At 50.1% G+C, this 27987-nt stretch overlaps 1 protein-coding gene across 1 annotated transcript in view; it reads left to right on the top strand.

Moving 5' to 3' along the window:
* The window catches only part of MIPEP (mitochondrial intermediate peptidase), an 80501-nt gene extending 52813 nt beyond the window's left edge, over positions 1–27688 (top strand). The window contains exons 18-20 of the mRNA XM_061133326.1: positions 11664–11785; positions 13752–13825; positions 27424–27688. Coding sequence (XP_060989309.1) covers positions 11664–11785; positions 13752–13825; positions 27424–27521 — 294 coding nt within the window. The 3' untranslated portion in view covers positions 27522–27688. The remainder of the gene's footprint in view (positions 1–11663; positions 11786–13751; positions 13826–27423) is intronic.
* The last annotated feature ends 299 nt before the right edge of the window (positions 27689–27987 follow it).

A 27987-nucleotide genomic window follows, 5' to 3' on the forward strand; every position in this document is an offset into this window, starting at 1 on the left:
CTTCAGATGTTCAAGCTGGATTTAGAAAAGGCAGAGGAACCAGAGATCAAATTGCCAACATCCGTTGGATCATCAAAAAACAAGAGAGTTCCAGAAAAACATCTACTTCTGTTTTATTGACTATGCCAAAGCCTTTAACTGTGTGGATCACAACAAACTTTGGAAAGGTCTTAAAGAGATAGGAATACTAGGCCACCTGACATGCCTCCTGAGAAATCTGTATGTAGGTCAAGAAGCAACAGTGAGAACTGGATATGGAACAACAGACTGGTTCCAAATCAGGAAAGGAGTACAAGGCTGTATATTGTCACCCTGCTTGTTTAACTTATATGCAGAGTACATCATGAGAAATGCTGGACTGGATGAAGCATAAGCTGGAATCAAGATTGCTGGGAGAAATATCAGTAACCTCAGATATGCATATCTGCATATCTGTATGACACCACACGTATGACAGAAAGTGAAGAACTAAAGAGCCTCTTAATGAAAGTGAAAGAAGAGAGTGAAAGAGTTGGCTTAACACTCAATATTCAGAAGACTAAGATAATGACATCCAGTCCCATCACTTCATGGCAAATAGTTGGGCAAACAGTGGAAACAGAGAGTTTATTTTTTGGGGGCTCCAAAATCACTGCAGATGGTGACTGCAGCCATGAAATTAAAAGATACTTGCTCCTTGGAAGAAAAGTTATGACCAACCTAGACAGCATGTTAGAAAACAGAGACATTACTTTGCCAACAAAAGTCCATCTAGTCAGAGCTATAGCTTTTCCAGTAGTCACATATGGATGTGAGAGTTGGACTATAAAGAAAGCTGAGTGCCGAAGAATTGATGCTTTTGAACTGTGGTGTTGGAGAAGACTCTTGAGAGTCCCTTGGACTGCAAGGAGATCCAACCAGTCCATCCTAAAGGAGATCAGTCCTGAATAGTCATTGGAAGGACTGATCCTGAGATGAAACTCCAATCCTTTGGCCACCTGATGTGAAGAACTGACTGGTTGGAAAGACCCTGATGCTGGGAAGGATTGAAGGCAGGAGGAGAAGGGGACGTCAGAGGATGAGATCGTTGGATGGCATCACCACTTAGAGGGACATAAGTTTGAGTAAACTCCAGCAGTTGGTGATGGACAGAGAGGCCTGCTATGTTGCAGTCCATGGAGCTGCAAAGAGTCGGACATGACTGAGCGACTGAACTGAACTGAAGTATAGAAATCCATGTAGATACCTGACGTTTGTGTATTCAAGCAGATGAAGAATTAGGTTTTTATAACTTTACTTTTAAATATATCTTTCAGAGGTTTTCATTGGAGATGTCACAAGTTTAGTTCACTTCGTATAAAATCGTGCCAAAACTTACTGACTTTATGTGGCATCCAGCGTTGATGGTTTTATTTGAAAAGGTCTAATTTTCAATTAACTGATAAAACACTAAGATAAGGAAATTGTCTATTAACCGATTTCTACCATCTAGATTAAAATGGCAGATATTTTCCAATTGGTTAGTTTTTAAGGAAGCCTGGTGAGAGAGCTTGATCACGTGGGAGCTTTTATATATAAATCTGAGATCTGCTTCTGACCTTGGCTCTTCTTCTTCCCTCACACTCAGATGTTGGCTCAGGGAATGGCATAAAGGTTTCTTTCTTTCAGTGTGTTAAAAAAAAAAAAAAAACACTGTCTGTAAAACAGTAGACCTAGCCCCCAGGGTGGTGAAAAGTTCGTCAGTCCCTTTCCAGAGAATCTAGCTTCAACTGTTTGCTAGAAATCATCCTTCCGCCTGTCTAGTTTCTTCCCTGGGGAAGCAGTCACGTTTCCTCCTATTCTTATGCCTTGGCTCTTGAACAAACGAGCACAGTCTCCTGGGAGGTGAAGGCATGCCCAGGTGGCATAGTTTGGCGTATTTGACGTTGCTAAGCACATGTTAGATTAAACAGAACAATATTTATTTTTTTTCTCTTAAATACAAAGACCATATGGTACCTATCTAGAAAAACCTAAGTGGTTAATTGCATGTTAAATTCCTTTCCTCTTTGGTTGCATAAACAACTGAGAAAATATTTACCTTCTCTGTCATGCTAGATTTATTTATGACTTTGTAACTAAAACACAGAAGTGTTATAAATTGAAACTTTAATCTCAAGATTGACTCATTTGCTAAAAATTTATATGGTTTCAGTTTGTGGGACAGCTGCAGCTCTAGAGTTCACTGATCTAAAACATGAGGAAGTCATATGATTTACCCGGTTGTTTTTATAACGTAGTCCTTGGAGCCAAGTCACCAACTTTCATTCTCATCTTGGTTTTCATGAATAGTACTATGGTTTTTAATTTTTTTTTGACTGCAGATTCACAAAGGCTAGGTCACGTGAAATAAAAACCCAGGATACTCATTTCTTCTTCACCAGGTAGACTGTTTAAACGATACACGTGTCTTTTGGATTTGAGGGTGTTTATGTTTCCAGAAGCTTCCACCCTGGTGATTGTCCGAGTGGATTCTCGTCCACGGTGAGCGTGGGCAGGACGCAGGGAGCTCAGGATCCCGAGGGCCGTTCCCGGTGGCCTTTTCCCTGTGCCCTGGAGTCTCGGGGGCAGCACCAGCCCTGGAAGAAGCCTCTGGGTGAGTTAGGTTAGTTGATGCTAATCTTGCGTTTTAACTACAGTTGAGGAATGTCATAGATGCATGTAACCAGAAATCAGGCGGTGTGGAGGGTTTGCAGGCAGTCTCCCCTGCTCTGGGCCTGTCCAGGGGTGGCTACCCTCACCACCCCCCCACCCCTCCGCCCCGTGGTACGTAGTTCTCCCCCTCTCGCCGGAGGATGGAACCTCTTTCCACAGGTGTAGAGGCACTTCTTATCCATGGGCCTCCACATATTTCCTTCTAGCACTTCTGTTGTCTTGTTTGTTACTTTTAAATCTTTGTCTGTCTAAGTTTCCAGTGGTGTAAGTCACCAGATTTAGAACCAATTTTACTTTTTCTAACTGGTTTTTTAAAAACCCACTTGCCCCTCTGACTTGAAAAGGTCTCCTTTGTGAGATGCTAAGATTTGTGTCTAAGCTTCTTTTTCAGGGCTTCTGCCAAGGCTGGATAATCGTTTGTGAGGGGTTTTGTTTTTTGTGGGGTTTTTTGATTTTTGTCTTTATACATAGGTGCCTGGCTCCACCTTCCCTCTGTGGATCTGCCTCTTCCTTCACACCATCTTTATTTATGGTCTTCCTCTCAGAAGTGCCTCATGCATCTTGTTAATATCCTCCTGTTGTTGTATGGGCTTTTTTCTTGCTCTTGTGAGTGGCTCTCTTACTGTCCCTTCCCCGCTTTTCTAGCTCTTTATCGTCGGCACACAGAAAGTTATTTTTACTTTAGTGTGTTGATGTTGTGGCTGACATTCTTAATGAACATCCTGCCGTCCTTGATGCATGTTCACGGGATTGTAAAGGTTTCTAGATACCACTCTCTCTATGTATAAATACATACTTACACACATGTATGAAACCTCACAACATATGTAAGTAATATTTTTGCTGCCCCTTTTCAACATTTCTGTGACCCTCGTGTCCTTCACTGGTCCAGTGGCTTGAACTTTTTTTTTTTTTGTATTGGGGTAGAGCCAATCAATGATGTCAATAGTTTCAGGTGGACAGCAAAGGGACTTAGCTGTACATATCCATGTATTCTCCCCCATACCCCCCTCCCAACCAGGCTGCCACATAATGTTGAGCAGAGTTCCATGTGCGGTACAGGAGGTCTTTGTTGATTATCCACTTTCAATATAGCAGTGTGTACATGAGCTTTCCAAACTCCCCAGCTATCCCTTCCTCTTCCCATCCTTCCCCGCAACTATTAGTTGGTTCTCTAAGTCTGTGAGTTTATTTTAGTTTTGTAAGTAAGTTCATTTGTATCATTTCTTTTTAGATTCCATATATAAGGGATGTCATATGATAGTTCTCCTCTGACTTCACTCAGTATGATGATTTTTGGGTCCATCCATGTTGCTGCAAATGCCATTTCATTCTTTTTTATGGCTGAGGAGTATTTCATTGTATACATATACCACATTTTTATCCATTCTTCTGCTGATGGACATTTAGGTTGCTTCCACATCTTGGCTCTTGTAAACAGTACCGCAGTGAACACTGGAGTGCGTGTATCCTTTTGGATCGTGTTTTTCTCCGGATATATGCCCAGTAGTGGGACTGCAGGGGCAGGTGGGAGCTCTGTTTTTAGTTTTTTAAGGAACCTCCTTACTGCTCTCTCCACTGTCTTCACCAGTTTACATTCCCACCAGCAGTGTAGGGTGTTCCCTTCTCTCCACAGCCTCTCCAGCATTTGTTGTTTGTGTATTTTTTGATGATGGCCATTCTGGCTGGTGTAAGGCAATATCTCATAGTTTTTATTTGCATTTCTCTAATAATTATTGATGTTGAACATCTTTTCATGTGCCTCTTGGCCATTTGTATGTCTTCTTAGGAGAAATGTCTGTTTAGGACTTGTGCTCATTTTTTTGAGTGGTTGTTTGTTTTTGACGCTGTCAAGTGTCTTGAGCTATTTGTAAATTTTGGAGAATAATCCCTTATTAGTCACATAAATTTGCAAACATTTTCTCCCAATTGTGGGTTGTCTTTTTTGTTTTGTTTATTGTTTCCTTTACTGTGCAAAAACTTTTGAATTTGAGTAGGTCGTGTTTATTTTTGTTTTCATTTCCATTATTCTGGGAGATGGATCAAAAAAGATGTTGCTGTTATGTCAGATGTTCTTTCTATGTTTTCCTCTAGGAGTTTTGTAGTGTCCACTCTTGCGTTTAGGTCTTTTAATCTATTTTGAGCTTATTCTTGTGTATGGAGTTAAGGAATGATCTCATTTTGTTTTTTACCCGTGACTGTCCAGTTTTCCCAGTACTGTTTGTTGGAGAGACTGTCTTTCCAACCTTGTGTAGTCTTGCCTCCTTTGTCATGGATTAATTGACCGTTGGTGCTTGGGATTATTTCCAGGTCCTTCTATCCTGTTCCACTGATCTATATTTCTGTTTTTGTACCACCTGATGACTGTAGCTTTGCAGTATAGTCTGAAGTCAGAAAATCTGATTCCTCCAGGTCCGTTTTTCTTTTTCCAGGTTGCTTTGGCTATTCAGTGTCTTTTGTGTGTCCTTAACAAATTTTGACTTTTTGTTGTTGTTGTTCTAGTACTGTGAAAAATGCCATTGGTAATTTGACAGGAATTGCACTGAATTTGTAGATCGAGTGGCTTGAACTTTTACAATCACGCCAAATAACACTGGAGACGTTGAACACCCTGGTTGTGTCCACGGTTGCAGTAGAATATTTCTGGCTGGATTTGAGAGCAAGCCTGTATGCGTGTTTGAGAGGCTGTTCCTGGGTCAGGAGGCATGTAGTCTGACCACGAAGGCAGAAGTGAGGTGTGGACACAGGCAGGGCAGCTGGAGTTTGGGCGACGGGGCAGGCGAGGTCACCCCACGTGGTGGTGCTGCAGCAGATGCTCGAGACTTGGACACTCCTCTGTAATGTGAGCGCTGACTCGAGTGGTCATCGTGAGGACCAAGGGAGATCACGCATGTGGAAGCATGCAGCCCAGCGCCTGGCACCTGGTGAGAACACAGCGAGCATTAAGCAGTAGTGTTTGCGTCAGTGTAACAGGTGGTTACTGAAAGGGGATTTCATCGCTGCAAGTGGGGCAGCTGCAGCAGGAGAAGCAGGTTCACACATTAAAGGAGATGGACATCTCTGCCTGTGGTCAGGATGCTGAGGCTGACCCCTGAGCAGAAGGACAGCTGTGGGCTGGGCCACCTGCGTCCCGTGATAGCACCCATAGCCACGTGCTCCAGCACTGTGATGGCGGGTCTGTGCCCTGAGAACCTGCGTCCCCAACCAGGTTATCGGGTGTAAGAGGAGTTTACCATGGAGTTGCTTACTCTCGATTTGTAGTGTGAACAGTTAGTAATTGTGGAATTGAGCACCCTGCTGCATGCTCTATTTAATACACTTGCCCTTCAGGTCCGTCTCTTCACGTGTGTGTATTTTTTCAGAGTCTCAGGGAAGCTTTGAAATGCTTGCTGATTTATGGAGAGTGAAAGTGAACCAGACTTTCTCAGAACATTTAGAAAAACTCAGACACTTAAAAGCTAAGAAGCATAAAAGCAAACAATATTTGAAATGATTTACACAATTTCAGCAATAACATTTTTCCCCTTAAGCCAGCATGCAGTCTAAACAGCACTCTCCTGCAGCTCAGTCCTTTACATGAACACAGTGGAGGTCTATAAATCAGATGGTAGTTTACATTTATCTCACACTTTTTCTAACTCGTTGTCCTTCTTAAAACTTAATGTATCCTTCAAAAAGTCGAACCAGTTTTGTACAGAATAAGTTTAAGTAAATAAATAAATACATAAGATTCTGGAGAATAATATCTGGCCATGGCTGAGTTTAGAGAAGAGATTTAGAAAGAAATAAGAGGGCATCAGTTCTTTTCAGCTTTCAACAAGTCACTGCTCACAGCCAACCTTCGGGAGATCACACCTTGACCTTCAAACCCTGGAGAACCAAGAGGCAGCCTTCCGGGGCTCCTGTTGTTATTACACTGTGAAGTGATGGTACCTGAGTACTTGTATGTGAAAAGTTCCAATAACATTTAGGTGCTGACTTTTTTTATCCAACACTTGTTTTGAGTTGCAGTAATATGCACTGTTGGGCATTTTCCAGGATTTCCATATGTTTCAAGCATAAATACAGCAGGATTTTTTTTTTTTTTTTTGGTAAGAAATTGCTAAAAGCTGTTACATCAGGAATGTTGGAGATTCTTCAGACAAGATCATCGGGGAAGACTGATGACAGGGTGATTGAAGTAGTTTCAGGGGCTCAGTCACATGTGTTACATGTCAGTTACTCTGTATGGAATGAACGCAGGGACTGGCCTGCAAGTGATGTGGCATCATGAGCCCTGGGCTGTACTTTCGGCACATCCTCCCCTTGGGGTGGGGGCGGGGACCCCCAGCTGTGCATGGTAGGATGGAGGCGGGGAGGGTGTTCTCACCTCTTTGTAGAAACCAGGTCTCATCTCATCACCCTTAGTGAGACACATCCACTGCAGCCCACTGCAGTCTACAAATGAAATTATAGCAGGCACTTTTAATATGATGCGAAGGGATCGTTCACTGTGCGAATTAAATAAGTTTGCAAAGCAGCAATTAGTCACACCAAGGCTGTTGGGTACAGATCATGTAAAGTTAGTGGTCTGATAGGCAGGAGCCAGTTAAGTGAAGAGTTTGCTGTGTGGACACCAGATTCCATAGGTTTCAGGGACAGCACGTGACTGAGAACTAACTGCCCTGAGTCACCCACTGCTCAGTGTAACCCATGCACCTCAGCCTGATCCTGGGAAAAGTTAATGAAAATTAGTAACATTTTCGATTTTGTTTTTTCACTTCAGAAATTCAGACGGTGTGTATGTGTAGTCAGTAATTAGTCATTTTTACCTGTTTGTTGACATCTTCATAATTTTAGGGGTTCACCTAAGTTATCTCAATTAATTAGATCACCATTATGTTTCCATGTTTCGTCTGATAAGAGCATTTCCATCTGAATTGGTTATGTCTTTGTTCTGTTTGTGGAGTTGGTTTTGACAGACACATACTGGTATTTTCATGGGGTTTTACATTTTGTTTCTTTTTTTGGAGATCCTTTCCCCCTCTATTTATATATAAATAGAACTGACAATGGAATTATTATTTTGGTTAGGTAGTTCGGAGTACTTTTTTCTTAGAAGACTGGGTCCAGTCTCCTTAAAATGAGCCATAAGTGTACCATTAGCAGAGAAAATGGTTTCTAGTTGTCATTAAGAACTTTATAAAATTCTGATACTGGTCCTGTGGAAATCATTCAGGCTTCTATGGTAATATGGAGAGGATTTTGTTTTTATATACCAGAGAGCAGTGTCAACATTCTAGCTCGCTGCTCCACTTGGGGTAGGGTCCCTGTGCGTGAGCTTCTCACAGCCGTCACCTCTAGGCGGCCCGCCACCCCCACCCCGGGGCCAGCAGTTGTCAGCACCCTGGTGTACTCGTAGTCGAGTACTCTGATGTCAGTCTGCACAGGGGCTCTGCTTTTTAGCTGTAAAAGTAGCTGGGTGGTATGCTTTGATATGTATTGAAGCCGACAGGATAGAAATTAATTTACAAGTTGTAGGGTCTCGTCTGAACTCGGGAATATGGCACGGGGATCTGTTTGAGGATCCGTGGGATTTGAAGTCCAGGTGGCTGTAACCTTCACGTGTGTTGGGAACACAGACTGTCCCATAGTTAGAAATGCGGCGTGGGCAGTATGGAGGAACGGGGAGCTGGGGGGTGGGTGGGGAGCTCGGATTAGGACCCCGGGCTCTGCCTCCTGTGTACTCATCAGTTGGAGTCCAGGTGAAGTTGCTGCGACAAAGCCCCCAGAATAGTAACTTAACTACTTACTGACCAGAGACGTATTAACATGTCTTTTGTTGCCCAAACATTATTGACTAGAGTCTTTGATAACAGATCGCCTGGCCCAGCCATTAGTTTCTGCAAAAACCCCTAGATTAATAATGTGTTAAGTGAGATAACCCAGCAAGGCAGAGGCGAGCAGGTCAGGCCAGGGGCTCCTCGGCTTGTGGCTTCCCTGAGTCCCAGGTGTGAGTCTGGTTCCTGCTTCTTCCAGGGAGCAGGAAGGGAAAGAGGTCACGGGGGTGAGCCTCTGGCTTCTGAAGCACCTGGTCTGCACTTAGGCCCACTGCTGGCTCGCGGCCACCCTGAGTCACCGGAGACCCGGGGGGCAGTGATACAGGCCAGGGCCTGCTGGGCAAGGCAGACGCAGGGACACTGGGCAGGCCCTGCTCATGGCCTTGACCCGCTTATGCTTTTGAGTCTACTGTAAAATAGAAACTATTAAAGTTTATAAAATATTTGTAAAAATACCCTCCTCGAAATGTTTGCATGAAGACACATGGATATACTTTAATAGGTATTGGTATCCATTCTTAATTTTCAGTTTGTTTCTCTTGTTAATATTTCTGAGCACAGCTCTAATTTTTGTTCTTTTTCTGATAGTTTTCTTTATTTACGGCCGCCCTGTTGTGGTTGCTGTGTGTAGGCTTTGTCTAGTTGTGGCGAGCAGGGGCTACTGTAGTTGAACAGCTCAGGCCTCTCACTGCAGAGCCCAGGCCCTCAGGCTCACGGTTGCGGCTCCCGGGCTCTAGAGCACAGGCTCACTGCTTGTGTGCGTTGGTCTGAGGCACGCGGGATCTTCCCAGATCAGGGATTGAACCCGTTCCCCTATGTTGCCAGGTAGATTCTTTACCAACCGCTGAGCCACCAGGGAAGCCCGGCCCTCTGTTCTCAAATAGATATCGGTGTGTGTCTTCTGCTGCCGTGTAACACATCACCATGCACTCGTGGCTGAACCACAGCTCACGGCTCCTGTGGCTTGGGTGGCAGTCAGGGTGTTGGCCGGGCCGAGGTCTCACCTGGGGCGTGCCTGCTCCACCTGGGTTCTTGGCAGAGTTCTCATGTTTGCAGGACTGAGGGGGCTGACTTCTTGCTTGCTGTCAGCTGTCGGACCCCCGTGGCCCTCAGGCCCCGAATCCCCCACCCAGATCCTGCAGGGTCCCTGCAGGCGGGCTTTCCCACTATGGCTGCCGACCGTGGGAGATGAGCCCGCAGATATCGCGCTCCTTGGTCGAGTCCCGACGGCCAGACCTGCCTGCACTCACGGGGTGGAGGCCCACGCAGGCATCCATGGAGGACAGGGCCTGGAGGGGGCATCCACCACGGTGGCTGGGTTTCTCCTAAAATCACTTTATTCCAGGCAGAATCCCTGTGGGTTTGGCATTACTGTTTCACGAGTTTTGGTAAAATGTCAGTGGGGACTTTATATTAGAAATACTTGTCTGTATGACCTCATGGAAAACATGTACACACATTGATAGAGAATATTCATCTGAGAAGGCAGGTGTGGCGGGGATCCCCTGGTCCCCACATGGTCGGGTGGGCGCTCTGGACACCCAGGACTGGGCCTCCCGGGACATAACCTGGGCAGAGTGCTACTCGCGCAGGGGGCAGGCAGCCCAGAGGGAGGGCTGCCACAGGGCTGGCGCAAGAGCGCTCTCGGTCGTGCTGTCCTTCAGCCCTGCTCATGGCGGGGGCACGTGGCATGCCCGCCTGCGCGGTCCTGCTGGCCCCTGGCTTGTTGAGTCTGCGAGGCTTGATGGAGACCGAATCGCACACGAGGAAACACCACACAGATGCTGTACACAGTCCAAACCTGGCCTCTGGTGCCAAAGCCAGCCCCCAGAGTCTTATAACGACTGTCATATAGCGCAGTCAAGGAATTCTTTAGGAAGAAAAACACCGGCTGTGTTTAAGAATCAGCCTGAGATCCTGATGTGTTCTAGTGCCAGGACGCCCTCTTGCTTGTGTTGTGGGTGTTGTTCCTGGGCGTCGGCCTCCTGGTCTCGGTCCAGAGTCCAGCCTGTGAGGAACCACTGTGACACAGCTCTGCAGTGTCCATCCTCTGTCCACCCGTCCATCCACCCTGCCATTCACAGACAGCAGTGAGTGCCTCGTGTGCCCCTGGACCTTGTTCTTAGGGAAATTTCAGTTCTGCATGTGACCCAAACCAGGCCAGCTGTGGTGGCGCTCGCGTGCGACACTCGGGGCCCTGTGCTGCGGGGAGGGCTGGGATGTCCTCAGGTCGGCCACGCCACTGTCACCAAGGGGCTGTTTGTTTGTTGTTTGCAGCTTAGTTGATTAGGGAGAAGTTTTTTATCTAGTTAAACATTTATTGTGATGATGAAACGTCATACTTTATTTTCCAGGATGTGAAAGGACTTGTTAGACAATGATTACCTTAGTTTAGAAACTTAGGCTTCAATTTTTTTTTTTCTTTCAAACAACTTTCCTGTCAGCTGAAGCATCCATGAAGAGACAGTAGGATTACGTCTGCACGTCAGGTTTGTTTCAGAGAAGCGTCTTCTGAAGACCAGCTCCGGTAGCAGCGGCTCTGTGTGTGCCTGGGGGCCGCCCCTCGGAGCAAGCCTGCTTCCTGCCAGGCAGCCGCGGAGCCTTGTTTTCAGCTCCTGTCCAGAGACAGCATGTGCAGGGAGTTCGCCGGGGGAGGCTCTTCCCTGGGAGCACACATGGCCTTTCTGACGGTGATAGCGTCACTGTCGTCACTGCTGGGCCTCCCAGACGGGATCATGGACATTGTCCAACTCGTGACCGACGCTCCTGCCACGAGCCTGGGTGTCCTGTTTGTGTCTGACCTGAGTCCAGTGGCAGTGAGCTTTATACAAGGCAGTCGGGGTAGGGCGGTTCTCCTGAGGCCTGTCCTGGGCTCTTGGCAGTCGCCTTCCTGCCCTGTCCTCCCCAGTCTCCCCGTCTCGTAAGGACCCATGTAACCCAGCCCTGTTGGCACGGGCTGCCCCCGCAGCCTCATTTCAGAGGCCCATCTCCACAGATGGTCTCACTCCAGGGTCCTGGGGATCGGGCCCCAGCCTGCGGGCTGGCGGGGACTCGCTCCCCGGCTCAGAGTGTGATGACGTGGAGGGTGCTGGCGTGAGGGCCGCCCTGTCAGGTGAGACGGAGGGAACACGTGTGCAGACTCACCCTCCCTGTGTCTCTTCTGTCCGACAGGCCTGGCAGCTGCGCTTCAGCCACCTGGTGGGTTATGGCGCCAAGTACTACTCCTACCTGATGTCCAGGGCCGTGGCGTCCATGGTCTGGAGAGAGTGCTTCCGGCAGGACCCTTTCAACAGGTAACAGATCCAGGGGGTTTCACGGCCCGCACCCCTGCATCCGAGGCCAGGTGCCCAGAGCTCACCTGGACCCTGCAGGAAACTGGGCCACTGTGGGCCGGGCGTCCTCCCCGGGGGGCCAGAGAGGCCAGTTCCAGTTCACCAGTCCCGAGAAGGCACGTCCTTTGAAAGCAGAGCAGTAATTCCCATCTGGGCTTGCAGTCGCCCAGGGCGTCCTTTCCTCTCGCCTCTCAGATGGTGGGGCTAGGGCGGGGGCCTCAGACGCCCCCGGCAGGTACACGTCAGTCCCACATCCGGGGCAGAGAGTGTTCTCAGAGGGGAGACAGAGGCTCAGAGGGGGCTGGTGATTTGTTCAAGGCGTCACAGTGAACAAACCAGACCAAGATGAGGTCTGCTAATGCCTAGTCCTTCACTCCCCCCAACCCCAACCCCTCAGCTCTTCATGTCATTTGGCACAGTCTTGAGTTTTCTCATCAGTTAATAGTCATTCTCAGTTGAATCTGATGTGATAGAGTCTCTAAGTGTTTTATAGCCCGGTGCCCACATGCTATTTCATCTCCCACCCTCTGCACCTCCGTGGACATTTGGGCTGTTGTTTAGGTTTTATTACTTTCAGAGGCTCTAAAGCCTAAATTGAATACCATGAATCAACTCTGGGGATTATAGTTCTTTACTGAAGATTTATATAAAATAGGCAAAATACTCTCTTGTTTAAAGGAATCACACTTTACTAGAAAACCGCATATCCTTAAGTACATGTGTTCCCCAGCGTTTGTACCTTGTTTATGTACGCATTCTCGCCTAGACATGCAGTTGCTATATTTTTATGGACATGAAAGTAAGCTAGTAAAAATACTCATTGGACTAGAAAATGTCTAAGCTCTATCAAAAGATCCTTTTTGGTCCCAGTTCTGAAAAGTCCAGGCTGGAAGCCAGGCAGCAGAGCTGAGGCTGGCAGGGGCAGGCGGGCCTCTCACTGCCCGTCCCCAGCCTCCGCCCACGGTCCTGTCTGGGGCACACGCCACCCCAGCGCTCCCTTCAGGACGGAGCCAGGATTAGCATCTGATGTCAGCGTGTTTTTGATGCTGAAATGCTAGCAACATTCCAGGTTAGAGACCACAGTCACAAAATCGCCCACATAAAGAGCCTCCAGAAATAGTGGAATGAAAGCATTATTTACTTAACTTTAGTTATTTTGCATTAAAGGAGTTGCATTTTCTATATTAAAAAGTAGGCTTCCCTGGTGGCTCAGATGGTAAAAGTGTCTGCCTGCAATGCGGGAGACCTGGGTTCGATCCCTGGGTCAGGAAGATCCCCTGGAGAAGGATATGGCAACCCACTCCAGTACTCTTGCCTGGAAAATTCCATGGACGGATGAGCCTGGTAGGCTGTAGTCCATGGGGTCACAAAGAGTCAAACACAACTGAGCAACTTCACTTTCACTTTCAGCACTAAATAAGTTGTTTTCAGATGTCACTAATTTGGAGAATTTCTGTCTGTAAAAATGCTTCCAGTCTACCTATTTTGCTGTCCCCACACCCCACTGTCTCTGACCATAGCCTAGGCCTCTCCTGAACGTTTTTATGCCTTCACTCTTGCGTCACTGTTATTTTTCTGTTTGTTGGGTGCCATCTCCAATTCTTTGCTGGGAGAATGGCCTAAATGATTTTAAATCTCTCCTCTTCACTGAAGTAATCCTAAAGATGATGGAGGAGGAGATATGTAACACACAATCCTTTCTACAAAGCACATGCTTGCTACAAACAGTGAAAACTAGAGTTGTCCCCTTAGAGTAAACGTATCACTGCTGGTCTCTGTAGAGTAAGGTGAAGATAGGAATCGGATGTTTAGAAACCAGAAGATGATGGAGGGCGGCTTCTGTGACTGTGACATCCATGTGGCTTCCTCTGGGGGCTCGGGGGTGTGGAGGGTATCTGAAGGTGTGCTAACAACCCCGTCTCCACAGGGCAGCGGGGGAGCGCTATCGCCGGGAGATGCTGGCCCACGGCGGGGGCAGGGAGCCCATGCTCATGGTGCAAGGTGAGCCAAAGTGAGACGCGCTCTCAGATGTGTGTGTGTTTGTTTCGCATCATCTGTGATGAAAGCTGTTCATGTTTTGTTTTTTCTTTTAAAGAGAGGATGCTTCGGCCTTGCTATGAGGGTGTCTCACTGTGTCCCAGATGACAAGCCAGTGACTGACTGACTTAGATGAGGAAAAAAATTTCAGGCTTTAGCTCTCAAAATGTTCCTAACACTCTAATCGGAAACTTGTTACAAATTCTCAGAAAATTTGCCTTAGCTTTTGATAGGTTACAGTGGGTAGCCTAAAGAACTCATTCTTACCTCTCATGAAAGCCCGGCCGTATACACTTAGAAATTCCATGGCATCAGGGTGGGCTTTTTTTACTTGTTTAAAAATTAGAACCTACTTAAGTCTGCTCTGTGACACAGCACAGTGCTTGTTTTCCTGTGCGTTTTGGACGAAAATCTAACTGTGAATGGGAGAGACTGTCACGGTATTTCAAGAAGAGGTGGGTGGTGCTGATGTCTCGGGGTGTGGGCATCACCGCGGCGGGTCCTCTGATGGTGCAGCAGGAGGACGCCCCAAGTTGGGTGGCGCTGTCTTCAGGCTGAACCCCGCGGTCCTGCTAGTGAGGGGTGAGGTGATGTCTGCTGCCCGGGTCTGCACAGCTGTCCTCATGAGAAGGGTCTGGTTCATCCCAGCCCCATGGCCGAGAACTGCTGCCTGGGTCTGCACGGCTGTCCTCATGGGAAGGGCCGTGTCCATCCCGGCTGGTTCATCCCAGCCCCATGGCCGACAGCTGCTGCCATGCCTAGTGCTGGAGGCGACTCTGGATGTACAGCCCTCCCGGGAGGGTGCACACAACCAGGGTCAGTCTCTCCGATGCTGCAACAAGCATGTAACGCAGGTCAGCCACCCCAGCCCTGCCATGCTTCGCGGTGAGCCCTGGCTTCCCCTCAGGATCGCCTCGGGTCACCCTCATGATGAGGCACTGGCTGACTCTCCCAAGCAGCTCCCTGCAGAGGCTGCTCCCTCTGCCCTCCCGCTGGTGGGGGCAGCTCAGTGCCAGCCTGCATGAGGCAGGGCACAGAGGAGCCAGGCTCAAACCTGTGCCTTCGGAGCCCAGAACAGCCAGCTGCACGTTCCGTGTGGACTCAGGTGAGCATGCGTGCACTTGGCTGGCAGGCCGCGGCGCTGTGGAGACGGGCAGCCTGCTGTGACGGGGGTCCTGGGTGAGCGCTCCCAGCGGCGTCTCACTCGGTGTTCCCCTCCCGACCCCATGTCTGCACGCCCGCACGTGTAAACATGAACCCACATACGGCCCCAGCCGGAGGAGAACACCAATCCTTTCCAGAGTTTCCTCTTTGGTGTATTTTTCTCCTCTGCTTCTAAGATTGTTGTGTCATCTCTCCAGCAAGTCTGTTCTTCACATGAAACATTTTTATGTCAGGAACCTTAGTATTTTTCCACGCTGAAACTCATACTCACAAGAGAAAAGCAAGCCTATGGTTCAGACTAGAGAAGATAGAGCATCCGGATCGCAGCTGGTTCTGCTCACGGGCACTGACATCTTCCTGACACCATCCCCCCAGACCCACTCCTCCACACGCTTAGTTATCTGGCAGATGAGCAGAGGGTGTGATTTGTAGGACAAGACCATCAGGGGCATCCCCTCTTCTGTGGGCGTGCGGCCAGCCTGAGCCCCAAAGCAGGACTGTCCTGGACTGTGGCTCACGGCCTTGGGCAGTGATAGACAAGTCAGAGTTGGAGGGACAGCTCAATCTAGCTGGTCTTACTCTTCTATGAAAACATAGGTGCTTCATCTAGTCTAACTACTTACTAGGGACCTGTAAAGGGTTCTATTAATTAGCGGGAGGTAAAGAAACAGAGCCCTTACTCTCAAGTTGTGTACCTCTGTGACCAAATAACAACTGTTTAATCTCCTGACTTACCTAAGAGTGAGCATTTCAGAGGAACCTCAAGCCACTCATCAGTCAGGACTCCCTGCATTGTGCTTGGGATCTGAGTGATGAACATGGCACACGTGAGCTTTAACGTTACTCACTCAGTGGGCAGGGTCTGCATGGATGCCCACACACGCGGGCTTCTCTCCTAACTCTGCCCAGGAACCTCGGGGTAAATCCACAGAATCCCTCTCAAAACTCTGTACTCCACTTGAATAAAACAAAATTGTAGTTAAAAAGCCATTTCCTTCCTCAAAGGGGGGAGATAGTCCTTACACAGTAAAACAGAATTGGATCTGCAGGTAGCAGCTTTGGTGCTTTACTAAATCACTCGAGATAGTCAGTTTCCCTAAGGGAGACAAAGTGTGGTTTATTTGCAGGGCAGGAAATAGACTCGCAGACTTAGAGAATGGACTTGTGAACACAGTGGAGGAAGGCAAGGGGGACAAATTGAGAGGGCAACACTGACACACACACACATGCTGTATGAGGCACTGAGCGAGTGGGAAGCGGCTGCATACACGGGGAGCTCGGCTCGGCGCTGCGTGATGACCTGGGGGCGGGGATGGGAGGGTCGCAGGGAGCCTTCAGAGGGAGGAGACATATGTATACTTACAGCTGACCGACATTGTTGTACAGCAGAAACTAACACAGCATCATAAAGCAGTTAAACTCCAATTAAAAAGAAACAGGGTTGGTTGTCTGTGAAGCCCATGACTGAGTGTCATAGTTAATCAGATGCTTTGTTGATACTATCAAATATTTGACACTAAGGCACCCATTAACACTTTTAGAGTCCCAGGAAGCTCTCTCTGAATATTATTGCCATGACATGAATTACACTTTTTACTTATACTCAGTTTCTCCCTTTAAATTACAACCTAAAACATTGGCACAACTGTAAAAAAATGATGCCGCATGCAGGCGGGAAAGAAAAAACATTTCTTTCTAATCTTCAAATCAAAATTATGTCCTTATCTCGTTTTAAACACATCCATAGCTCATATAAGGGTGTTTTAAGCAAGGTATTTAGTTACTTAATCCTCCACTAAACACAGGATGGCAACACCTGACCAAATCCAAGAATTCTGGGGTAAGTTGCAGTCTTTGCACATTCCATACCCTGCAGTGTTCTCTGGTTTAAGCATCACATTACTTTTTGCTTAAACCATGATGATATATGCTATATTCATTTTGTCGTGTTCAAAAACATACTAGAAAACTTTAGGTGTGCTGTGGTGAACAGTTTCTCTCACAAGCTCTTCAGAAACTGAACGGTTCTCTAGGAAGAAGATAAGCATGCAAGTGAGGTGACACCTGGTGCCCCGAGGAGGCTGGTGGGGTCAGAGCGGTACTGTCTCACACTCTGAGAAGAGAGGTGAATTGCTCACAGGAGGGTCTGTCGTCCCTCGCAGACCACTTTATCTTTCTTCCATGTTATCCAAAGGTCTTGAGTAAGTGGCCCTTGTTTTGTTCCTAGGTTCAGATTTTATCTTTAAATGACCAGAAAAACCCAAAACATTGAGACACCTCCCCTTCCCGTGCCTCCTGCCCTGCTGCTCGCTAAACCCTGTGACCTTGGTCTTGCCCCCACCCCGTCCCCATGGACCCTGAGGCTCACGCCCCTCACACATCTTTCTCAGCTCATCTGTAACATCTGACTTGAGTCTGGGTGGGTCTTAGACTTGTGAGGATGTCAGTGGCCTGAGCCTGGAGGCCTCAGTGATTCCCCAGAGTCTGTGTGTTTGATGCCACATCCTAACTATTCCCATTGGCGAGGCCTGCCTGACGCCCCCAACCAGCAGTGAGCTTCTCTGTCCCGTGTGTCCCCGTGAGCTCCTTGACTCCGTGGCAGAGCCGTCCCCCTCGAGTGCGGGCACGCTCTGGCCTGCTGGCCCCCGGACGAGGCTGACCACAGCCATGTATGCGCCCTGCCCGCTGGGTCTCACGTTCCCACCGCTGGTTGTGGGTCCCGGTGCCCATGCAGCCTCTGCACAGAGTTCTGTGCGGAAAGGAAAGGGCAAAGCCCAAGAGTTTTAGTCTTTCAAGTGGTTATTTTTAAAAGTTAAACAGCTTTATTCCTGTTCCCCTTTCCAGAAAAGAAACTCTTAGCTTTATGACTTCTGGCCAAAAGCAGTGTGCCCATAAACAGAGAATGTTCTAACTTGACAGAGTTTTAAAAAGCACCAAACATCAGATAAGATGAAAAGAAATGTAGATAAATGAGTCAGTTCTCAGTGAAACTCCCTTCAATTTTTCTGTCTTGCCAGACTGACTCACGGAACCCAAGTCTAGAAGCCCACAGGGCCTCTCCGTAAGCTGATTAAAATCATAATACCTTACATTTCTGTCGAGCTCTGTGGTTTTCAAAACACATTCATTTTTGCTCTAATTATCCTATATCATCTCTTCTAACTTGTTGCTTATTACTTTTATTCAAGAAACAAGCCAGAATTTGTGGTTTGTATATTCCAGAGGGCTACCCTTGTTCCTGTGTGTAAAGAGAATTTCGCTTTCCCATAGAAGCCTCCTTGGTCCGGGAGCACTCAAGCTTGGTCCGACACCTTCCTCTGGGGAGAAGATCTGACGCCTTCCCTGCTGGAGGGCCCGGGGCTCCCCGGGGCAGGGCTGGCCGGGGGCACCCGCCCGGGAGAGGACCATGTGCTCAGGAACACACATGGCCTGGTGTGTGTGTGTGTGTCAGGGGTGCCCGGCTCCTAACAATGCACAGTGGCCAAAATGTCAACAATTTGGGCAAAAAAGTAAATAAGGCAGCATTGGGACATAACACATACAAAGTATACAGCCTAAGTGCGCCCCAACAGGAGTGACTGAATAAACAAACGGGACGGACCTCTCGTGCGGGAGAACTCAGGTGCATGCTGCAGCTGTGCCCCCCTCGAGGCACTGGGTGCTGTGTGCCCCGAGTGTGGGCCACACGGTGACCCCCCTTTCCGCCCTGTGCTCTGGAAGGAAGGGGGAAGCACTGCCTGCCTGGTGTTCATGGTCAGCACCAGCGAGTCGTGTTGATCCCGACCCCTGGGGCGACATGAGGTGACGGACATCCCTCTTGGGTCCTTGTTCCCAGGTGGTCAGTCAGGGCTCCGACAGAGTCTCGACTCTCAGAGGAGGGGGTGGTTGGGCCCCACCGTGCCGGCCCCACAGAGGGTCCGCCCGCAGGCTCTGTTATGTGAACGCACTTAATGTGTTTACCTAGAAGGTCAGATGTTTCTCAGGCCGTTAAAAACGTGATTATGGGGGGGTCCAACAAGATGGTGAAGTAGAGGAGGGCATGGGACTCACCTTCCCCAAGAACGCATCAAAAATCCATGCACACGTGCAGCGATTGTCACTGGAAACTAACCAGAAACTGGCAGCAGGACTCGTGTACAGGCACAGCTGAGGAAGTGAGCACAGAGCTCAGGTCTGCACCCTGGGAGGGCACTCGGGGAGACAGAGACCACCTCGCCTTGGGGAGCAGGCCCCGCCACCCAGGGCACAGGGAGGCCACACGGCTCAGCCCCACGACAGGGCAGGACAGGCTGTGAGGGACAGAGGGGCCTGCACCCGCGGCCGTGTCAGCCGGGGCAGCGCCTGCGGGCACCTCGGCTCCTCCCGTGCAGGGAGAAGGGGAAGCACCCCGGAGCAGAGAGGGCCCAGGCCTGGTCTCGGGGCTCCTCTGCCAGCATCCTGGGGGTCAGACCCCACCACAGCAACAGCTTCCAGCTCACCCTGAGCAAATGTACAACGCGTGTCCAGGTCAGAGCCAGCTCTCCCCACAAAGGTGTCAGACTCGCACGGTCTGTACAGGAATGCACCCTCGTGACAATAGCCCTTCACCCCAGGTCCTGTTTCACCTGAATTCACAGAGGCAGAGGACGTGCTCTCAGTTAAAAAGCAAGGAAAAACCCTGAAAAATAAGCAACAAATTAAAAATGTATCGGATAAAGAATTGAAAGCGTTGGTAATAAAAATGTTAACTGAAATAGAGAAAAGAATACATGAGCACAGTGAGAATTTTAATAAGGAACTAGAAAATGTGAAAAAGACCCAATCAGAAATGAAGAAATTGAGTAACTGGAATTAAAAAACGCTGGAAGGAATGAGTAGCAGACGGAGTGATACAGAGGAGCACAGAAGGATCTGGGAGAGGAGATGACAGACATCACACGGTCAGCACAACAGACACAGGTAACAGAAGAGTTAGAGAGACCTGAGCCTGCAGGGCAGGCCGCCTGCCGAGGGGTAAGGAGGCTCGGGACACGCCCCTCCCGTTAGCGGGCATCAGACCGGAGTCTGCAGCCGCGTCCCCCACCCTGCCGTCCCCGGGGGTGTCCAGTCCATCAGCTGTCCTGGAGGCAGGCAGCATTCTGTACAGCACCCCCTTGCAAGAGCTCATCATATCCTCTGCTTATAAACAGCACGGATCAAACCTTCAGTGAATAGAGATGCAAAGAGCTAAAAGTGAAGACAAGGTCAGTGTTTCCAACACAGGATAAACCAAGAAGAGAAGATGCCCTCCCAGAAAGAGTGCAGCTTTTCATTCTTCTAAACAAACGGATTGTGGGATCCCAGGACTTGTTGACAGAGCAGTCAGATAACCGCAGACACAGGCCAGAAACGGATGGGTGTTTCCTAGACCTGGGGTATGGGTGACAGCTTCACCCAGGTAGGAGGAGTCACTTTCCCAGGAAGGGACAGGTCTTTCCGTCTGTAAATGTGGCCCTGGAGCCTTCATGGTCCTTGCGTTTTCCTGCTATCCACGGTGTCGGTGTTCCAGTGAATAAATTCAACCAACATATGTTTTGCTAGCAATGAAGAAAAGCCTCTGGGGAAGGTAACTTCTAAGCAGAGTTTGACTTGTACTGTGCTGACTGCACTTTGCATCACATGCCACATGTGTTCAGGCCCCAGCGAGTGGACGTGTCCTCCGCACGCTCCCTGCAGTCACGGGTCCAGCCCCTGCCCTCCCCCGGGCAGCCAGGCTCCTGCCCCCACGGCTCCAGGTGACCTCCTTGGTCACAGTCACAGCATGACAGCTCAGCACAAGGAGTCGCTCTCAGGACAGGTCTGGGGACGGTGACAGGGTGACGGTGGCCCCTTAACACGCCCGCGTTTGCTCTGGGAGGTGTGACCCCCTTCACAGAGGTAAGGCCGAGGCCCTTCCCCTCGCCCCCCGTTATGCAGAGCCCTTAGCGACCTGCAGGGCCAGGGCCGTGAGCCTCAGGCACCCCAGGGCGGAGCCCTGCTCTGCTCACTGCAGAGCCCGCGGGCGGGTTCCACGGGAGGGATGGAAACATGTTTGCTAACCAGCTCTTGAGACGTCCATAGAGCTCAGAGAAGGGACATTTCTCTGGGTTTAACCTGGTTAGCTCCTGAAAGGTCATTTGCAAGGTGTCTCCTAGTGACTGTTTCCAGCCGTCTCTACAGAAACCCTCCCCTTGAGACTCTTAACGTCACTAATAACGAAACTAGATTAAGGATGACTGTACCTAAACCTGATTTTCTCATTTAATAGTTCATCTTTACATTAAAGTCTGAAAGACAGGACAACCCTTCCTTAATCTCCGAGCCTGCATGTCTCAGATACTCGACCCCATCACACAAGTTGGGGTACGTTAAGTAAGCCCCTCTCCTTAGGGTACTGAGTGTTTAGCGGCAGGGTCAGGACAACAGCTGAACTCCACTCACATCCTCCCTTCAACCAGTTTAAACAAAACAGAGCTTTCACTTTAAAAATTCTTGAAATCTTAAATCACACCCTCAAAATAACTGTATAATTTCAGCCCTACATTATTTTCTTCTTCCTGCACTTTCTTTTCCCTTCAGGATGAGCATTTTACTAAAATGTTGCAGTAGCCTTATGCCCTGACTTTCCTAAGGTACTTTACGTTGGATGTTAGCCGTTAAGACTGACTTCTGCCGCTTTTGAATCTAGAGTTGAACAGACAGGAGGGGAAAGGTACCGGCAAGAGAAGCACAGTGAGAGCCACGCTGACCCGGGGGCCGGGGGCCGCCCGTGCTGAGCGCGCTGCCGGTGTCCCCTCGTGTCTGCAGCCCCAGGGTGCTCGGTTGGCCTCCTGCCCAAGGTCGCCCCGTGGAGACAGGACTAGAAGAGTTCAGGCCCAGGCGCTCCCCACCCCCTGTGCTGTGTGGACTGCTGGTATCTCTGACTTCTCCGGAGGACCAGGGCGCACTCGCATTGGGCACAGCTGTGTGTGTGTCAGCGCCGCACCTGCCGGCCGCTCTGTCACCACGGTCGGCGGCTGAGTCGCCTTGTCCCCAGATGCTCAGACGATGCTCTCGATGCCCCGGGCAGGACGTCCCAGGGATGGAGATGATGGTACCTTTGCCTTCCGCACGGCAGTGGTTTCACGGCAGAGTGAGGCCTCACTCAGTGAGGACACGTGTCTGCTCACAGGCAGGCGGTGGTCCTGACCACACACTGGCTGGCAGAACCTCCTCTGCTCGTGCAGAGGACAGGAATGAGGGAGGGAAGCGTGTCGGGGAAGCGGACGTAGGATGCAGCGGCTCGGGGCGAGCACGGCATCAGTAACGGGTGAACGGCAACCAGAGTCACAGCCGTGTGAGCAGAAGCCCAGTTCCCCGGAAGGAGCACCTGGGTGCTCCAGGCTGCAGCCTCCCTTTTGTAAAAGCACTGGTTTTTCAGAGGGCGTGGACTTGTTTGATGTGTGGGTGTGTTTGTTTGAGGAAGACGTGGAGCTTCAAAAGGCAAAATGTTTTGTAACCCAGAACGGTACTCAGTAAACGGAATTCTTAAATCCGACGATGAAACTGGGATAAACTAATGAGGAACAGGGCACGTCCGCAGCTCCACTTCCCATGTCCACTCCCACCTGGCCGGACATGCCGGCCCCGGCCGCCCACAGGCAGGCACGGGGCAGAGCCCAACTCTGAACAGCGCAGGTGCTGCCCAGCCGAGGGCTGGGGAGGTTTTCAGTTCAAAGGAGGAACGGAGTTTCCCTTGTGGCTAATGTCCTCATTTTCCGGGACTGACAGTAGGTAGTGGAACCACCTTTAGAGGACAGCGTGGGCAGCCCCGCATGGAACCCAGGAACCTTCAGAACAAGACAGAGGAGCCCTGAGGCCCAGGAGAGCTGGCCCTCGGGTGAGCTCTGACCTCAGAAAGCTCGCTTCACTCGGCCAGGCCAACTCGGGCTACAGTTCCCATCGATCTGGTCAAGTCTGGCACATAACGTTATCTCAGCATGAAAAGTGGCTGTGAACTGTTGGGATGAGTGTTCAGACCCGAGGGCAGTTCGCAGTCCGCATGGATGCCCTGCAGTTTGGCACATGCCATGAACTATTGGGATGGATATTTAGACCCGAGGGCGGTCCACAGTCTATGTGAATGACCCATGGTCCAGCGCATCCCGTGAACTGTTGGGATGGGTGTTCAGACCTGAGGGCGGCCCACGGTCTGCGTGGATGACCCATGGTCTGGCGCATCCCGTGAACTGTTGGGATGGGTGTTCAGGCCCAAGGGTGGTTCGCACGGATGACCCGCAGTCTGGGGCGTCCCGTGTTGCCGGAGCCACGGCCGCTGAGTGTGTGGGCCAGTCACAGGCTGTCTTGGTGCTTCTGGTCCCTTCTTATTTAAGTTGTGGTAAAGTGTGTATGACACAAAATGTCCCATTTTAACCACTGTGAATGTGCAGTGCAGTGCCCTCAGCCCCGTGTGACCATCGCCCCTGTTCATCTCCAGGACTCCTCCACCATCCCCATGGTCTCTTTGGTAAACCTTGTATCACAGCTGCTAACAGGTAGAAAATGGGTTGATTTTAGTTACCACTTCTGTTTCCTTCTTTCCATAGATAAAGTTATCTCATCAAAAGCAGATGGAAAAGCCAGAGAATACAAAGCAAGCTGTGATTCATTAGCTGGATAATCAGCTCAGGATTGTGTCTGATGATAAAACCCTAAATACTTAATCACAGATAGCATTTTGAAATTCAACTTGTGCAGAAAATAAGCAACCTTGTCCTTCAGCCCTTGAGCTTTCACTCTGATGGTGGTTGTTAACAGATACAGGGCCTTTCCCACGTGTTCAGTGCACCTTATTCAATGCTTACAGCAGTCAGGCTGTGTAGACGACACCCTGCTGGTGTCTTGGTCCTGAGACACACACCTTGCTCACCAGTCGGCCTCCGCTCAGGCTGCTTCTAGCAGGAGCGAGTCTCGGAAGTCCAGTCTGGGCTGAAGGCCCTGAACCGGGTGGTTGACCAGGGTTACTCACCAGCCCTGGCTCTACCCGCCAGTGCCCTCTTTAGGGGCACCTTCAGGATGCAGTCTTGTTCAGGAAAGGAGGAATTTATCTTTCTGCTGTATCCCTCCTCGCTAACCCTTCCGAGGGAGACTTTGGGACAGTCAGCAAAGAGAACAGCTGGAAATTTGAGATTGTAAGATGCTGGGCTGAGCCAGGGAATGTTCCCTTTGGCCTGAAAGCCCAGCGTGCCCGGCACCGGCCCCCACGGCAGCTCCCCTGGGTGTTCAGAGCTGGGCTGTGGTCCCTAAACAGATGATGCTTGTGGGCCTTAACTCTCATAGAACCCTGGCTGACATACCTTCATTTGAACCAAGTACCGGCGCTGTGCCTGAAATGTAGGAGCGTGCTTGCCTTCTGCCTCTGATTTAGAAAGAACTGAGGGGTGACCCACCCCAGCCGCCTCAGGTGTTGAAGGTCTGGCCTCGCAGGTGTGGGGGCCACATCCACCCCTCTCCTGGGCTCCTGGGCGCACGTGCAGCCCATGAGCGCCCATCACACTGCGAGGCCCATAGACAGAAGGGCAGGGCCTTCCAGTTCCACCAGGAAAGAAGCAATTTCAGGAGGAACCACGCGCTCTGGAGAGAGCATCCCCCGCTTCTCGCCCTGCCCCCAGCACACCCCCCAACACAGCAGGTGGGGCTGGGGGCAGAGATGGACTCTCCCCTGTCTCAGGCCAAGACAGCTCTCACTGCCCGCCAGTGACATTAGAGAAGAGATCTGATAGTAAAGCTTGCCTGTATGTCACCTGTTTCCGATATCTGTGGGAAGATGTGGTCATTTAAATGAGAAAAGAGAGCAGAAAGCACTTAGTTTTACTCCAAACCCTGGGTCTAGAAAGTTGGTCCTCAAACAAAAATATCAGTGTCCCCCGGGTATCATTAAATTCTCATTAACTAGTCTCTTTATCAGGTGGGAATCTTCTTGAAAGAAACCACCAACTCAGGCTGACCAAGCAGAAAGGAATTTGGGGGAACAGTACAGAGGCGGCCGCAGAGTCAAGGGGAGAAGCAAAAGCCAGCTGAGGATGCAGCTTCCAGGCTCCGTGTCGGGGCAGACGAGCTGCTCGGGCGCCTGTACCAGGCTCACTGCCCTGGTGTCCCAGGCCTCCCGTCATCGTGACCGGGAGTGGGTCCCCGGGGGGCACAGGGCTGGCACCAAGCTGGGTGTGGGAAGGCAGGAAGCCCCGTACCTGGGGGGCCCCGCTGCCACCCAGACGCCCCAGTGTGGCAGCCAGGATGGTGTCCCTTGCGGGTGCACACATAACCCACAGCTGGCAGCCCCCAAGCGGCAGGCTACGGCACTGCACACAGCCCAGCTCCCAGCTCAGGTGGGGTCCCCGGAGCCTGCCCCGGAACCCCTGGAGACCCTAGTTCACTGCCATCAGGCCTGGAACAGCCACCCGGTCCTCCAAGGTCATGAACACACTGGTTTAGCAGGGCAGTCGAGACAGAAACGTTCAGGCTTGCCCTAGGTTTTATCAGCCCATTCGCCTCTCAGGGAAAAGGAGGAAAATAAATTAACTCATCATCGTAACTGCTTTACGGGCTGTTCCCTGCGTGCCCGCAGAGGATGGGCAGGTGGCACTCTGCTTCCCTGAGGGTTCCCTGCAGCCGTTCTGTCTTACACCACCACCCACGTGTCCCTCAGAGGGGGAAGTTACCCTCGGTTTTGTTTTACAGTCTCAGCCCCCTGCGCCCCCCGCCCCTGCCCTCCAGAGAATGTGTCAGCTCCACCCGCTCTGGACTTGGCCCTCAGCGGATTCTGGGGGCGCTATGAAACTGCTCATCCCATCACCAGCCTTTTAAGACTAAGACTTGACACAGAGAACATCTTCACCAGCTTTATTAAAAAAAATCCACGTGTTGCTGGAATCTTTACCATCCACATATGTGAATGCTAAATTCAGTTTTTCTTATTTGTGGAACTGCCTGAAAACATTTTGTTTTTGATTCCCTGTGTAGAAGTCGTTAGTTCATGTTGACACTTGCAAACACTTAGATCCAATTAAAGCGAGGACACTGCAGCCGTGTGGCAGGAGAATTCCCGCCCTGGTAACTAGTTCATCCTCTCTGAACCTTTGTCTTCACCCGTCGCAGCACACACACGACAGTCCAACCACTCCTCTCGGGCCAGGTTTTATTTAAAACTCCCCCGAGCATGTGTGCGTTTCTCCGCTTGCCCCAAGGCGGCCGTCCTCTGAGACGCAGAAGTGGCTGCAGGTGACCCTGGAGAGGGTGTGGCCCCGAGGTGGTGGGTTCTGTGTTCATGGACAACTGGTGGAGGTGACGGGAACACTTCAAGGGACTGGCGGCCACACTTCACTGCACAGGTCGGCCCCACCTTCGGACAGTTCTAACCATTTAATTACAAGTGAGAGGTCATTTTTAGTTTGTAATTACAGGATGTTTCACATGTTACAAGGAAGGGAATGGTGAGACAGGATAACAATCTGACCAAAAGTCATATTTCAGTGTTTGCCCCACAACTCTTCTCTGCATTAAGAACCCTGGCTCATAGGAAATGCACAAATGGGGTTTACTGCTCTGCTTATGTGAGAGCCTGCGTCTCCAAGACGTGGAGTGGAAGGCACTGCCTGGCCATCGTCTGAGTCATCACATCCCATCGCTAGAGACACGGGAGGACTAGGGGGCTTTTCTCGTCCCTAGGAACTATTTTACTGTAATAAGAAAATTGCTTTGAACTTTAGTTTTGCAATTAAAGACACAGCAATGAAATTCTCCTCCAATAGCCAGTCCTTACTCCTCAGATGGTCCCTGTGATGGAGATGTGAGGACCTGGATTTGAACGAGGATGAAAATATTTTGGGCTGTGGCGAGACTATGGTGGCATCTGTTTTGTTCCTAAGCACATGGGGTCTAGTGAGGAGCTGACAGGGACGTGTTGGCTCTGCTGCTTTATGACCGCCGTACAAGCCAGGCCTTGGCCAGTCCCTGTGGCCATGTTCCCCAGTGGGGACGACCGTGTCTGTGGGTCCAGCCCTAGGCCTGCCCGAAGCTCTCTACGTTCCACTGCAGATGGTGGCCTGGTGGGAGCACCCCCGGCCCCCAAACCTGAGGTGTGGTTCCTTGCACTCCTGGTCAAGTGGGCTCCCAAGGGTACAGTAATATCTCCAAAACATATTTGGGTCTAAATCTCTAAGCTAAGTGTTGGTGAGATAGTATAAAAAAGGCAATAAAACAAGAAACAGCTCAGAGCCCAGGCACTGCCTGGACACTCTGAGACGTCCTTGTTCCCAGCTCGCGGCTCATGAAGCCGAGCATCCCCGACCATGTGGACGTGCTGTCTGTCTGTCGCTCTGTGCTGTCCCCAAGCGAGCTGGCTGACTATCTGTCTCTGTTGGCAGGTATGCTTCAGAAGTGTCCTTCTATTGATGACTTTGTAAACACCCTCGTTTCCGACCTGGACCTAGACTTCGAGACCTTCCTCATGGATTCTACGTGAGGGAGACACCTGAGTCCTTTAGATCAGGGTCATGGTGACGCTGATTCTGTTGTAAGTGTTGCAGCTACGAACACTTGTTTCTGAGTTCCGTCTTCACTTCTGTGATAACTTGTGAAAAGCCTCAAACCCATGGATCTTGGAATAAATGGTTTTTTTTTTTTTAATTATGCTGGCTTTTAGCCTGTTTGGCAAATTCTGCGTGATTTCTTAAGACGACTGTACAGGTGGCTGAGGGGGAGCTGTCAATTACGGCGGCAGAGAAACCACGTGTGGTTTCCACAGTGTGTGTGAGGGCTGCCCTGGCTCCTCCTGCGAGGTCAGGGATGGACCGCACAGGCGCACCTCTGACCTGACGACGAATACACGGAACTGCAGCACAACAAGGGAGTCGTGTGTCAAGTTCAGCCTCCGATGAATGTGGAACTGAGATGCAGACGCTGCCTCTGTCTTAAACATCACTGCATAC

The sequence above is a fragment of the Dama dama genome, chromosome 30 (genome assembly GCF_033118175.1).
Source record: "Dama dama isolate Ldn47 chromosome 30, ASM3311817v1, whole genome shotgun sequence".
Classification (NCBI taxonomy): Eukaryota; Metazoa; Chordata; class Mammalia; order Artiodactyla; family Cervidae; genus Dama; species Dama dama.